At 40.2% G+C, this 15972-nt stretch overlaps 1 protein-coding gene across 1 annotated transcript in view; it reads right to left on the reverse strand.

The window, feature by feature from the left end:
• Positions 1-15972, reverse strand: part of MND1 (meiotic nuclear divisions 1) — a 44851-nt gene that overhangs the window by 24417 nt on the left and 4462 nt on the right. The window contains exon 4 of the mRNA XM_086612500.1: positions 14674-14822. Coding sequence (XP_086468626.1) covers positions 14674-14822 — 149 coding nt within the window. The remainder of the gene's footprint in view (positions 1-14673; positions 14823-15972) is intronic.

The raw sequence follows: 15972 nt of genomic DNA on the forward strand, positions 1-15972 counted from the left end.
CCTAGAATATTAAAATACCTACAAACCTGGTGTAAGCCATGCAAACGCAGACCCTAGAGTATGTTCACTGGACAAGAATCAAACCAAGGTCTCATATGCCAACCACCAAGAGCATTCACAGCTGTTAGCCCACTATCATTATGGTCTTAAGAGAAATATCATATGCTCAGTTTTCTTTCAGCCAAAACACTCAACCAAAAATGGTATTAAAAACTACTGCTATTGTGAGCACCACTCACTGTGGCACTACAGAAGAATGAGACATCCATTTTTTGATTGTTTATAACTTGGCAAAGTTATTTACTTCGGGTTTGAAGTTCACTGTGCTTTGTTTCAGGCCAGAGGCAAGGGCTTGTTTGCTTTTAGCTTAAACAAAAGCAGTTCAAGGGTTTGAGAGTGACATTTGCAGTAATGGGTGTATCTCTTTCCTATGTTAAACCTAACCCACCACTGAAAAAACTTAAATGGAATTGACAGAAGGCATGGAAAAGAAGTACTTCAAAGCATTTATCTAGATTTTAAAGAAAGATAAAAAAAATTTGAAGCCAGAAAGCAGACTAATAATATAGAGTAAAAATGCAAAGACTAACAGCCAAAGAGCAATCCGAAAATATTGAAAACAGACATGTTAAAAGAAAGGGATAAAACATTACTAAAAGAAAATGCTCAGCAATCACTGTTGACTAAACCAATAAAACTTAAAAGGGGGTGCAGAACTCAATGTGCAGAATTGCTTTCTAAAGTACTACACAAAGTAAGTGTACAACTACTTCTTTCACACATACAATCACAAGTACATACTTGCCAGGGCCTCCAAACACACAGAAGTAAACTTCTAAGTCAGCTAATAGAGCAGAGTAGAGAGTACTACCGCGAACGGCAGCATTGTCACTCCTGCTCTGCTCTCAGGATGCCTGTGGACCACGTGGGAAATGTCATTCTTCCACATAACCCATCCAGTGCACTGAACTACAGTAGGAGCAGGTCCCAGGTTTGCTCAGACTTTAGTCAGGGATGTGATGTGCTCTTAGTGAAGCATAGGCAGCAAACATACACTTGCTATGTAAATACAATTAAAAGACCTTTTTTATTTTTTTTTTTTTTTTACTTTTAACATTTGTGAAAGGAAGAGAAAAGAGGCATGCAACGTCTTACCGCAAGTCACTACAAGTCACTTCAGCAATATGAAGTAGGGAGTCGTGTTTGCTGGGACTTAGAAGGAGCATGACAGAAGCAACTGGGAGACTGCAATGGTTCAAGAAATACAGGTAAGAACAAGACCAGAAATTCAAGAATATACAACAAGATTTTTTCAGCAAGAGAACACCATAAAACGGATGGGAAACAGATTGCAGAAAGAGGGAAGAGACAAGAGTTAGGGCCCATCATATTTCTGTACTCGAGAATTTTTTTCTTAAATACTGGACTACAGGTATACTGGAAAAATGTTCAATACAAGAATTACTTTCTCTTTATGCATGCTATAAGTTTTACCTTAAAAAGATTACCTCATTTTTAATGCAATCTTTGAAAAAGTAATTTCAAAAATTTGGGAGAAGGTAAGGAATAAATATAATTTTCTGGAGAAAAAGGAGACTCAAAACAAGTTATATTTGCTATTCAAAATGAAGGGCTGGCACTGATTCTTTGAAGTGAATTATACTTGTTCCAAAGTATCATGCTATTAATTTTGCCAGTGTGCAAGTTCTGTATTTTTAAAGAAGTAGTGAAAAGGTAAGGAGTGGATGTTTTTTGGTTTTGGATTGTAACTTATGTCCGTGATTAAAAAAAGAGGTATAAAACATTCAAGATATGTAAGTGAAGGTTTGTTCAAGGAACTAACTGGACAAGTATCTGACTTTCCATACAATTGTCTGACAAACCACTATAAAGATTCTCAACAAATAAGAATTCTGAAGTTAGACCTCTGCACTCCTAAGCTGTATAGATATGTTTTGCTAGAGTACTCATGTTGGTAATGCTGATTTACTCACGCCTCCCACAAACACAATCCATTTTGTGTTTCAAGATTAAATTTAGGTCTATAATCCCGATTTATTTAGCATGCTAACACCTGAAAGTGAGACTGAAATATCACATAAATTAGGCATGGTTCTATTCTCAGGTCATTTTGCATATGAGATGAGTCCTTCTTCCTGCAATTGCTTCTGGATAAAGAAAACAGAACATGCAAAGTATCCAGAAGAAACAAATGAGGAATTCACCCTCCATTGGAACCTTCACCCAACTATGTACAAACCTATATCGCTAGCTGCAATTATTTTAAAGATTATTGCTATATATAAACGCCTCTACTTAAAAGCAGCTTTCAATTCAATTATTTTCCATCTTTTTAGATTTGCCATAATAGTTAAGTTAAGGTCTACTTAGAGAAGACGTCTTGCCATGAGCTTTTGTTTTTGCTTCATTCATTTGCCACACCATTTGGTAAGTACTAGTTATGCAACAGAAAATAACCACTCCAGGCCAAACTCCTTAATAGACAAAAGGTGAAAGAAACAGTTGTGCAGGCTGAATGAAAGTACTGAATTTTTCTGGCTGCTTTCAAAGTTGGCATAATTGGCACGACCTGAGGGACAGATGGCTGTCTACTCAGATACAAATACCAAGTATGCCCAATCAACCCACAAAACAAAAAAAAAAAAACCAACACAAAAAACCCACACCAAAAAACCCTGCTGAAATGCCTCTTTCTTCAACCCTGTTTCACAAATGCAAGCAGTCTAATAGGGGCAGCTGAAAGAGCCAAAAGACATTCGCATGACTGACAGAACTATAGAAAATTTTAATACCTGGACATGAAGGATGCTTGTTACTGCGTATTAGTCTATTTACTAAACCTACAAAGTCCAAGGTGATAGTTAACAGTTCTGTTCAAGGCAGAAAGAACAATGAAGAATATTTTCCCTTGGAAAGAAAAAGGAATAAAGAAGAAAAGTTCTAATTTTTCACTAAAGGGCTTTTAAAGATTGCTGTCCTAACCAGTTGGGCCGTACACCAACAATGCCTTCAGGGACTAAGCACAGACAGTCCCAAATGAAAACACAATATTCATCTGATATTCCCTGAGCTCAAGTCCTGCCTAAAGACTACAAACACAAATCAAAACTTTATTCCACAGACTTTAAAAAAGCCCAAATCCTACACTGAGATATTATCAGCAAAACAAAAAGCTTCAGTAAAATAAAAAGCCTCAGTAAAATAAATCTATCAAATTTCAGAGTTTTGACAGCACTCTTACATATTCACTCTTTATGCCGATTTCATCATTTTAAAGTAATGCTCAGACAGATAACCAAGTCATCTCAAATTCTTGATACAAAGAACAGTCTTTGATGGAACTACCATGCATTCAACTATAACGAGCTATTTGACTGTGCCGAGAAAGACCTTTCCTCTAAAGTCTCCCCGTTTCAAAATAACCTCACACATTTTGGTTTTATACTGGTTTTGTTTTTTTTTATTTTGCTCCTTTCAGAAGAAGAAAATGCTGTGAAATGTGACTTACATAACTGCATGCTAGTATTTTATTTCTGCATGCATGCTGATCTTCTGAAATAAAATATGCTGTATTAATTGAATGTTAAGATTTTAAGGTGAAAGTCAAAGTTCAAATTAAATAAGATCACAACTCACTGTCTTCATCAAATCCAGCCTTGAAAGTAATATTGCCTCCACCCTATTCCCAGGCTGGAAGCTCCTGGCCTTACAGCAGAGGCAAACTTACAGGTTTGCCAGATAGCGCATACCATCCAAGCCTTTGAACTTTCTGAGGATGCCGGGTTGCTGCTGATATGCTGAACTGTCACTCACACCTGCCATGCCTACTCTGGGGCACGGGAGATATGCAGGGCACAGGACCACACCTCTGTCAGATTTGACTGGGCTTCTGGAGTGAGAGTCTTGTATTTATTCCCAATTTCTTTGCATTTCGGATTAACAATTTCATTGCAACGTCAGGAATGGAGCCAGCAGCCAGTATGCAAGCCTCTTTGAAACGGAAAGGTAAACTGTGTGATATTATTACCTAAAAAAATTCCCAGTTTCACAGAAAACACCGTTAAGAAAGAGCTAGTATTTTTTCCTGAATTATATCAGAGTGAATATATAATATACACTACTGGGCACAGTAACAATATATTCTTTTTAATCTAGCATGATTCTTCCTTCAAATCTACTTTATAATTGCTACAGTTACTACAAAGCCAGTTTTTTTTTAAGTTGCTCTTAAATCATGCTAATTTTAGCTTATGCTCATCAAGAAGGCAGGAAAGAAAAACCTACGCTTCACAGTTGCCATCAATCTAGTTACATATTAACAGCTAGTAAAAGGAAAAGCATGAAATTCAACTAATGAACACCAAATTATGAGGTTGCTTAATTCTAACAGAAGCCTCCAGAGCACTGTATTTTTAGAAGTCTGCCATGACAGCAGTAACTAAGCATACCCTCCAGGGCTTTGTAGCATGTCATTAAACATAATTCCAGAAGGCTCTAACAAGTTACAGCATTAGAAGAGTATTCTCTGCTGGACATTTTAGGACTTACTAAATTCGGAATCATTTCAAGACATCAACATTTTTCAAGAGCAAGACGCAAAGAGGTAACAAAAACCCTGGAGTGCTTCAAATAAAACTTTATTAGCATCTTCCAGGAGACAGATGCAGAGAATAAGCTCTACAGGATCAAACAATCATAGATATAATCAACATATTCTCAATGTTTAAATGATGCAAATTCTCAGCCTTTTGCTTTTAGGATACTTCTTACTGCTACAGCTCCCACTGGGTGGTATGAAGTTAGCTAGTCATACCACACCAGATTCACATTTGGCCATTTCTTTATGTGTCTAGTCCTTTATTTCAAAGAAAACATACCAGTCAGTGAAAATCTGCAGGCTGAAAATACAGAGGGGTCCTTAATGGCCTCTGTTGGAAGAGTCATTATTACGTGAGAGAGAGGACAAAAAAAGTGAGCCAGAAGGGAACGGAATCACCCAGCAGACTGAGGCTGCAGATTATCAAAACAGCCAGGCCAACCCAAGGAAGAATAAATAAACAAACAAACTAGAAAGCTAAACGAGATGCCCTCAGATATCAGGGGGAAAAGGGAGGCCCAGCATGGATATGGGAAGACTGCCACAACCACTTAGTCAACACATTGGGACCCTGCTGATGTATTATAACGGGCATTAAAAAAGAGAACTCTTCAGCAATTAGACTTCTATTTTTTTCTGGAAAGGGACAATTTATTACATTTACCTAATAAAACTGAATTGTAAGCATACATACTAGAGAAAAATGTCTAAATAAATAATTCCTAACACAAGTCACATGCATTAGATACAAAAGTACTGATGTACTCTGGTTTTAGAGGATAATTCTTTAACTACGCTATCTATTCCCTAACATTCATAAAATTTGTACTAAAACGATGGCTCTAAGCTTTTCTAAAACATATTTTAGCTAAGCTTAAGATCATGATAAATCTTAAGACACTTTATGCATGCAAGTCCTTTATGTTCAATAAGTGAAAAAAGTATTTTTTAAAACATACTGAATTATTACAGCTATTCAATTGACCCTAACAGGAAAAGCTCGCACCCAAAAAATAAATTGTTCTATCAAAAGCATTAGGTCACGGATGCCAAAGGTGTTGCCCAGGTACCTCTAGGGATAGTCCATCACTGCCACAAGGAGAAAAAACAGCGAGATCCTGCATTCAAAACCATCGACAGAGGCTGAAAATTGAAACAGAGACCTGAGAGGCGTATGGAGCTCTGTTAAAGGCTGAAATACCACCTACTGAGGACACCTCTACAAAGCAACACAAAAACCTCGCTTCACAGCACTGGGTCCCACAGGCGCTCCCTGGCTGATTCAAAGCACCAGCCAGGACACACATCTTGACCAGCATCTTCAGCAACGTCACCTGACTCTTAGCACCATCAGGCCTGTTATCCCTCCCTGAACATCTGTTGTCTTCATGGATTTGTACCTCAGTTCAGGCCTGACGCCTTTAAGCCAGCCACCTCTGAGCACTGGCACCTACTTGCAGTCCAGAATCAAACTCCAAACTGTGAGGAAACAAACTGACAGTTGAGTGAGTCAATTGGATCAAAGAGGAGGCTGCTCAGACTGAAACAATGCAGCCAGCAGAAGTTTCTTGTGCTTCAGTCAGTGGTCTCAAGCAGTCTGTTCAGCAACTTTCCATGCAGTAAACCAGTTAGAGTATTTGAGGAGGAAAAATATCTGTCTAAAAGGATAAAAATAAACAAAGCTGCATCTTGAAAGAACTTTCTGATGGTTAAAATTCAAAATTTTCTGTATGCATTCTGAACAAATGAGGTTCTCTCCTTTCAGTTATGTTGTCAAACATCTCCAGGAGGCTTCAAGCCAGATTACTCACCAATATGATTATTTTTTTCCATTAACTATTTTGAAACAATGTGCATCCCTAACGAAACCATTTCCTAATATAGCATTCCCTGAGTCTTTTTTTTTAAATAAAATAAATCCTTTCTCTCTTCATATTTCAATGCTCATAAATACAAACAATTTGGTACATGTGAAGTCATTCTATTTCGACAAGTTCTTTCCTGGGGTTTTGTTGATTTTTTTTTTTTTTTTTTTAAACCAGCTGCCAAAGGAGAGTTAGGATGTACTGACTTCCAGATTCTTCCCCTGGCTCAATACATGAGTCATGGGAAGTGAAAATCCCTCCTCTTACCAACCCTAGGGCAGGGATTTAAGAAATGAAACATCACCTAATCCCTTCCATCTTAACTAACACTAGCCCAATGCAATGCTTAGTGGGAGGAAAAAAAAATTGCTAGATACTCTCCCCAAGTCTCTGTTGCTTACACATATCTTGAAGTGACCATAGGGAACAGCATAAAAAGTCCATCCTGTATCCTGTTCTAAAAAGATTCTGTTTAATCTTTGTTGCAGTACAAGGTGACACCATCCTGCTCTCAGCCTCAGAAGGAGCAGCAGCTATAATACTGTTTGCTGTTGAACTTTCCCCTTGCAAAGCCTAAGAATGCAGAAGAATAACCCACAAGAAAGCAACATCATGAGAAACAAGGTGTGACAATTAACAATAAAACGGTGAAATGAATGGTTTTGAACTGAACAGTGAAATTATCTGTCACAAAACCAGACTGAGGAAAGGAAGTAAACTGGTTATTTCCTCAAGCTACTGAACTGTAGTGCTCGCAGTACTGTCAACAGTTTAACTACTGCAAGATATTTGAAGAACTTGGTATTTCAGGTCCCTATCTGTTAAAAATATTATATTATGCTGTGGCAATCCTCTATGACCTTATGGATTGAGCACGTATCCCTGTCATACTGAATGTCAGACACTCCTTGATGTCACCAAGGGTTGCTAAAATTGCTTCTGCCTCCCTTAAGCCCTGTAGTGTCAGTACTAAACCTGCCCTGTACGACTCCAGCCGAGATCCCCTCAGTCACGCTGGCTGCAGCAGACAATGTGCTGGAGAGACGGGACACGTCTTACGGCTTCTGAGGGTTGTGGTCTGCGGACTCACCAGCCCTTGGGTGAAAAAGGCCTCACTGTCACTAGTTAATTAATACTTAATTCAAGCCACTATAAAGCAAAGTGCAAACAAGCATCAATTCACTTTATCTAAACAGACAGCACAGTTGCAAGTGTTTTCTTAAAGACGTAGATGAAAAAATGAAAGAAAAATCTAAGCTGAATCTATTTATACTAAGGTTACATCAGAAAGGTTTCTCTTTTCCTCACTGACTGATATGCCATTTCCTACCTGATAAAACTGTTGTCAAGGTTTTGGTTGCATATGTGCCTTCTCTTCTTCAGCAGGTAACACATCCTTCACATTCATGCCCCTTCTGTAGCAACACATGCATCAGAACAATACAAAAACCAAACGTGCAAGGGGGCTAACTGTGTGAAACATATTAGCAGCTCTTGCCTGAGATCGAACATGACTGCGATTAACATGCTGCAGTTGCTCATCTCCAGTCTCCTCATTTTATGCATACTATGAAATCAACAAAAGGCAGCAGAATCATCAATAAACGATGATCTTTCTGCTTACACTGCATAGGTCAAATTCGTTGTTAGTTTAATAAAAACCCTAAGCTTCCAGTATTGTTATGCCAAGAATAAACATCTCATTTTGCCGAAATACAATTGATCATAGGTAATTCAAAACTTCACAACCAGACTGTCAGGAAAATACTGATGAAGGATGAAACTGCATTCTTTCACCTTTTCTTACGGAAGAAAAAAACACCCCACCCTGCCAGTAAAGTTCTCTCAGCAAAGGTGACGTTCCATTAAAAATTTCTCCACTTATAAACCTTGTTAAAACAATACTTCTCAATCCACGCCCTTGCTCTAGTTTCACCCTCTCATAGCTGTACTGATGCATCTATAAACCCATCTAATCAAAATGCAACTTCCAACATCTTTTACTTTTTGCAGTGGTGCACAGCTGCATAAGCATAACCAAGAGGTGAAGAAGCAGTGTCGGGCAGAAGGCATAAACCTTTAAGAGCAGCCATGCCACTGCAAAACAAATCAATACAAAATCCATAGGGACCTACTTAGCAATTATTACTCTGCGAGCTATCGCAGAAAAAAATTGCCACGGATGCTACACAAAGTAAAGATATTCACTCGTCCTTGTTTTTCAGAAAAACAGGAAGAAGTCCAAACAGTAACCCTGGCTTAGAGAGCAGCACCAAGATCCTAATCCTAATCATATCAGCACAAGATTTGCCATATATGTCAGTACAGGGGTTAGCACCCCTCGCCGAACACCTCCCCCCACAAAAACAAGTCAAAAGATGGGGGCAGGGAGGGAAGCTATGTCAAAAGAAACTTTATTTCAAGCATTGTTTTTAATTGCCATATCTCTGCATGAGGGGATCACACTGATGATGTAATAAATCGTTGCTGAAAAAAACTCCAGGTTATACACAACCACAGTGAGGGGTAACCTCGAACATCCAGCCAAAACTGGCTTGCTCTTCATTGTGAATACTGAGTCTCTAAGCTGGGGTGTGGCTCAGCAATCACTACAAATTCTGAAACAAATTGTTCCAAGAACAGTTCCTAAACCAGCCTCCCACGATCACAAGATCTGTGAGATGCAGAGAGTTAGAAGCAACTTGGCTAAAACATTAGGAAGTACCAATGTACGCAGGCAAAAGGTCCCGTAGCAGGCACAACTCTCAAACGTAAGCCTCAGTGCTATGAATTAGCACTCAGTGCTATGAATACGGTCAACGGTTCAATGTCCATGTGGAGGCCAGTGACGGGTGGTGTTCCTCAGGGGTTGGTACTGGGACCAGTGCTATTTAACATCTTTGTTGGAGACATGGACAATGGGATTGAGTGCACCCTCAGCAAGTTTGCAGATGACACCAAGTTGTGTGGTGTTGTGGACACACTGGAGGGAAGGGATGCCTTCCAGAGGGACCTTGGCAGGCTGCAGAGGTGGGCCTGTGAGAACCTCATGAAGTTCAACAAGGCCAAGTGCAAGGTCCTGCACGTGGGTCGGGGCAATCCCATGCACAAGTACAGGCTGGGTGGAGAATGGATTGAGAGCAGCCCTGAGGAAAAGGACTTGGGAGTGCTGGTGGATGAGAAGCTCAACATGAGCCGGCAATGTGCGCTGGCAGCCCAGAAAGCCAACCGTATCCTGCGCTGCATCAAAAGGAGCGTGGCCAGCACGTCGAGGGAAGTGATTCTGCCCCTTTGCTCTGCTCTCCTGAGATCCCACCTGGAATACTGTGTTCAGCTCTGGAGTCCCCAACACAAGAAGGACATGGAGCTACTGGAACAAGTCCAGAAGAGGGCCACGAAGACGATCCGAGGGCTGGAGCACCTCTCCTATGAAGACAGGCTGAGAGAGTTGGGGCTGTTCAGCCTGGAGAAGAGAAGGCTCCGGGGTGATCTTATAGCAGCTTTCCAGTACCTAAAGAGGGCCTACAGGAAAGCTGGAGAGGGACTTTTTACAAGGGCATGTAGTGATAGGACAAGGGGCAATGGATTTAAACTGAAAGAGAGCAGATTTAGGTTAGATATAAGAAAGAAATTCTTTACATTGGTGGTGGTGAGGTACTGGAACAGGTTGCCCAGAGAAGTTGTGGATGCCCCATCCCTGGACGTGTTCAAGGCCAGGTTGGATGAGGCTTTGGGCAACCTGGTGTAGTGGAGGATTTCCCTGCCCATGGCAGGGGGGTTGGAACTAGATGATCTTTGAGGTCCCTTCCAGCCCTGACCATTCTATGATTCTATGAATTAATAGGAGAATTTGCATCATGGTGAAGCTTGTTGTGTTCCTCCACATTATTTTCAAATAGTCTAAGTTCAGCATTACGGATCACCCCTTTCCCTTCACTACTTACCCATGCCCTCAGCAAACAAAGATACTGCATCCCAGTAAAAAGCCTTAATTGCAGTATGAACGGCATTACTATATTTTTAAACTTGTGCTTTAAGTAGGGTGGCTTGATCCTGGCTTTTAACTGCTGAAGAAAGAGACCAACTCACACAGTTAACAAGTGATCTGGACAAGACAGAGAGAAAACATGTCTCTCAGCACGCCACAAGCCGTATACAGGAATGATCAAAGACAGGCAACGTGCAACAGAAATGGCACAACAGCTTACTTTTTTTCCTCTGCTTTGCATGTTCTGACAAGAAGTTTTATGACACTCAGTGACTGGATTTAGAAACTCTTAAGAAAATCTGTACGTGTTCACATCAAGGAGAAAACAAACACTAAAATAGCTAATTTGAACTCACAGACAGAATCTGTTATCATCTTGTAAAAATGTTCAGAGCGCTATTCATTGAAAACGCCACCTTTCCACTGTGTCAACAGAGGAGTGATTTTCAGCTAGAGAAAATGCTTTTCCCTGAAATTCTGAAACATTTCCATTCTCATCAGAAAAATAAAGTAATGAATATAAATATTTTTAAGGACTCATAACATGGTCTAAAGGGAGCTCTTCTATCAGAAAGTCCATATGTTAGGAGCAGGACTTGGTTTGCAAATAAAGGTCTGGTAACAAAACTATTTCTTTCAACTGGAACAGTTTCATATTGCAAAACTGTTTATATCAGCATAGTTTATGTCCTACACAGGAATAACCATAAAATAACATTACAATACAATAACTACATGCCTATTATAATTCCATAATAATAGATGGGTTTATGTTTAATAAAGTAACAGTACATTTAAAGCAGTACAGCATATGTTTATAGATAACCCCTGGATACTTACAGTGGAGCACATTAAGCAGATTCTGCAAGACATTCCAAGGAAGATATTCATCAGGGTCTGTTTGATCAATTATCTTTAAAATCATTATGGGACTGGGCTCAAGGGCAAAGACAATAAATATCAAGTCCTTCATTCAACTACTTGGCTATAATACGGAACATGTGCAAAAATAGAAAGTATCCAAGAGCAAATCACTTGCATTCAACAGGACAGCAGCACCAAGTCGTTTGGTGAACAGAGGAGGGGTTTCAGCAATTTTGCTCAGTTGGCATTTATGTTCAGGCAAAGTAAGCAGCCTGCTCCAAAATTTGTGCGAATATACTAATAAGTTGAGTAACTTTACTAGGAAACTCAGTTCCAGGTCAGTGCAGAGTTAAACTAATCATAGAACGGTTAGGGTTGGAAGGGACCTCAAAGATCATCTAGTTCCAAACCCCCTGCCATGGGCAGAGAAAACCTCCACCACACCAGGTTGCCCAAAGCCTCATCTAACCTGGCCTTGAACACCTCCAGGGATGGGGCAGCCACAACTTCTCTGGGCAACCTGTTCCACTGCCTCACCACTCTCACAGTGAAAAATTTCTTCCTTATATCTAATCGAAATCTCCCCTCTTTCAGTTTAAATCCGTTGCCCCTTGTCCTATCACTACATGCCCTTGTAAAAAGTCCCTCTCCAGCTTTCCTGTAGGCCCCCTTTAGGTACTGGAAAGCTGCTATAAGATCACCCCGGAGCCTTCTCTTCTCCAGGCTGAACAGCCCAAACTCTCTCAGCCTGTCTTCATAGGAGAGGTGCTCCAGCCTTCGGATCATCTTCGTGGCCCTCCTCTGGACTCGCTCCAGTAGCTCCATGTCCTTCTTGTGTTGGGGACTCCAGAGCTGAACACAGTATTCCAGGTGGGGTCTCACGAGAGCTGAGTAGAGGGGCAGAATCACCTCCCTGGGCCTACTGGCCACACTTCTTTTGATACAGCCCAGGATATGATTTGCTTTCTGAGCTGCCAGCGCACATTGCCGGCTCATGTTGAGCTTCTCATCCACCAGCACTCCCAAGTCCTTTTCCTCAGGGCTGCTCTCAATCCATTCTCCGCCCAGCTTGTACTTGTGCTTGGGATCGCCCCGACCCACGTGCAGGACCTTGCACTTGGCCTTGTTGAACTTCATGAGGTTCTCACAGGCTCTCCTGTTTCAGACAAATGAAACTACACTGGAGTAGGAATCAGTGCATTGTTACTACCAGTCAATAAAAATGACTTTAAGCCCAGTCATGCCAGACTAAGTCCACGCCTGAAAACAGTACAAGCGTATCCAGCTAAAACGAGGAAGTTTTAATGACTGGACTCATTTGAGCTCTGAAAAGAAAGGCAGTAAAGAAGCAGACAAAATTGTCAGTGGAACAACTTAACATTAACCAAGTCTCAGTACACACAAGGTACTGTTTATATCCATGATACTAATAAGTCATCCGAGATGCTAAGAAAGTTACCCCAAACATAGAGAAAGTCACTGGCTGAACCTGAAATTAATGAGTCGGCAATTTTGATGACCCATATAGTTCTTGTGGTACTATCTCAAGCTGCACTTTCCAACTCATCCAAAGCACCTGCCTGAAAGGTTGTCAATACACAGTTCCAGTTAATGATGGGAAGGACTGCAGTACTTCCTCCTTACTGCCACAGACCCCTGGATGTATCACTGGCCCATAAAAATGACACGAATGAGTGAATAAAGAGAAAGGAAATGAAAATTCTAGCAAGTCTTACTCTTGATCTTGAAAACTGCAGCAAACGCATTGAGTATGCTACAGAGTACCAGTACTCTCCTCCCCCTGCCAGATCCACACAAGCAGACACACAAAATGCCTTTGGACAGCCGTCTAGAGCACCCAGGCCAATAATGAAAACATTCAGGGCAAAAGGAAAATGATCTTATGTTGGTTAAAACAGAACAGTGGACTGGACCCTTTCAGTTTAGTAATGACTGACGTTTACAGGCAATGAGAGCATAGCAAGGGGTAACTGACAAGATTACCTCTCAGCTGGTCACACTACACTCTACGCACAAACAAGCAATTCCAACTGCATTGATCAAGCTACTTAATCTGCTTTGGTGAACAGTCTTCAGATTCACAAACTGCTTTTTCAATTCAAGCTGAGGAAAAAAGCATGGTTTTATATAACTAATTTGGAGCTTTAAAGAAGTAGCTTAAGTCGACAATGTGGTACATAAGATGACAATGATGATACCAGAGCTACGTCTGAAGATAATAATGTCTGTAAAAATGTTCAGATGCTGCCGATAATTTTCATGGAATCATAGAATGGCATAGGCTGGAAGGGACCTCAGAGATCATCTAATCCAACCTCCCTGTCATGGGCAGGGACGCCTCTCAACTAGACCAGGCTACTCAAGGCTCCGTCCAACCTGGCCTGGAACACCTCCAGGGAGGGGACATCCACAACTTCTCTGGGCAATTTATTCCAAAGTCTTACCACCCTCGTACTGAAGAATTTCTTCCTAAGATCTAATCTAAATCTGTTCTCCTTCAACTAAAACGCATTTCCCCTAATTTTGCATTAATTCAAATGATTCTGTGATGAATTGACATAATGCTAAATAAGCATCGAAAAAGTTGGCAGTGTTGTGGTGCAATCAGACCATAAAGCTAGTTTATTGATCTCGTTATCATGTACTCCAGTTGCAAATAAACTGATGAATAGATGTTTCCTCACTCCAATTAAAAGAAGCAAGAAAGACAGTTCCTAAAAAGTAGGAAATAACCAGATCAATAAAACACCAATGTTGCAACAAAAGATGCCTTGCTCTTCTGCAGAAGATCGTGACCAATTTGCTCTTCTCTCCTAATAAAAGTGTAACGTGGGATTACACAAGTGCTCACAAATTAAACTACTGATAAAAGTAGAGAGGAAAGCACAATGACCATAACTAGAAACCATTGTCACATTTACTTGCGTTATGCATTTCAGTCCTCTCATAGCTTTTAGATCATTACCACACGATGGCCTATCTTATATAAAAGACACATAAAAGCATATGCTGTCGAAATATTTAGAGGAAGTTCTTAAATGATGTTTTGCATCACAAATAACATGCTTTCAGCAGCAAGTAGACAAAATCTTCTCAAGCGCCAACAAGAACAAGCTCCAAAACTTCTCTGACGCAACAGTAAGGTAACGAGAACGTTGTACCATGCATGCCCGACAATTGCCACAGTAAAATCTGTGTGTGTGCACGTGTGCATACACACATGTGAGAGAGCAAGATATGAACAAGAATGACAAGGAGGTATAAGAAAAATGCAAACCCATTCCGGCAAACAAGTACTTTCCTTAAAACAGAATTACCTGAGACTCCAATTCTTCCAATTTACGCTTCCTGGTGTGAAGAGCTTTACTTGGAAAGGCCCAGAAATAATTGGAAGTTCCAATTCTATCAGTGTCCACCATGCCATCATCAACCAAACTTTGCAGAATCTCTTTCACTGACATCGAGGCTAATAAAAGCAAAAATATCCAATTAGAAACACATAGCATCTAAACTATGGAGAATTATTAATACCATAAGCTATAATCTACAATCATCTGTATAAATATTTTACTATAATGTCAGCTAGCTGGAAGATTTGAAAAGACACCATGCCTGATGCTTCACTTGAAGGGATGAATCCCTTTGAAATCAGCAGTGTATGTACAAAGGCTGCTATTCTGTACAGTCTGCTACCAGATGTTTGTAAAACAGCACTCATGAGTATCATAAAATATACATGCACATTACAGTACAATACCATAAGAAACTCATGAGAAGATACTTGAGAAGTTGTCTTGCAATCTGAACTCCAACATGGATTAACTTACAATTTCTTGATTAGGAGCGCAATTACATTTCACTTTGTTTTGCTTATCAAAGCATTTAACAGCAGCAAAGGCACTAAAGCCATCTGTCTACAGACTCAGGAGGGGCAGATTTTACTTTTCTTTATATTCATTTCCAATACAGAAAGTTATCTGCAGTCAAAAGGATCCAAAACATTTCTGAACACAATCATTCATTTTCTAGCAAATGTGTGGTATAATTCACCATTTTAAAAGTGATACCTCTTCAGCAATGCAAAGTCTTTACGTCTTCAACACTTGAGGATAATAATAAAGACTTTTGAGCTAATTTATGGTTTTCAGTGTCTGACTTTCAATTTCAAGTCTAAAGAGAATCCCAGACCAGGAACACCCAATCTTTTGGAAGCTATAGGCTGGATGCCAGTATGGAGGCATTTCCAGAGGCCAGATGTTTTTCTTTTCAGAGTAACTAAGGCTGGGGTTGTGTGGCTAAATGCCTTCGTATGCAGAGGCAGGGTGAATTTGGACTACTCAAAGGTATCAATGGTTTTAGAAACTCTACACTCTGGATTTTTAAATATGAAATTCCATTGCTTGTATTTACTGTTTTACATCCTCTTCCTGCAAATTGCAATCAAACGTAAGCATTGACAAACCAATCAAGACAGCACCACTTCTCTTCAGGAGCCTGTGAGTGGCTCTGCTAGCTGCTGACATAACTGAAATCCACTGCTTGGCGATATTCACGTATGTCTGCAGTTCCTTCAACAAGTTCATTTACTCTCGCAGTGCCACGAAGACGTGCTAGCC

The sequence above is a fragment of the Tauraco erythrolophus genome, chromosome 5 (assembly GCF_009769465.1).
Source record: "Tauraco erythrolophus isolate bTauEry1 chromosome 5, bTauEry1.pri, whole genome shotgun sequence".
Lineage (NCBI taxonomy): Eukaryota > Metazoa > Chordata > Aves > Musophagiformes > Musophagidae > Tauraco > Tauraco erythrolophus.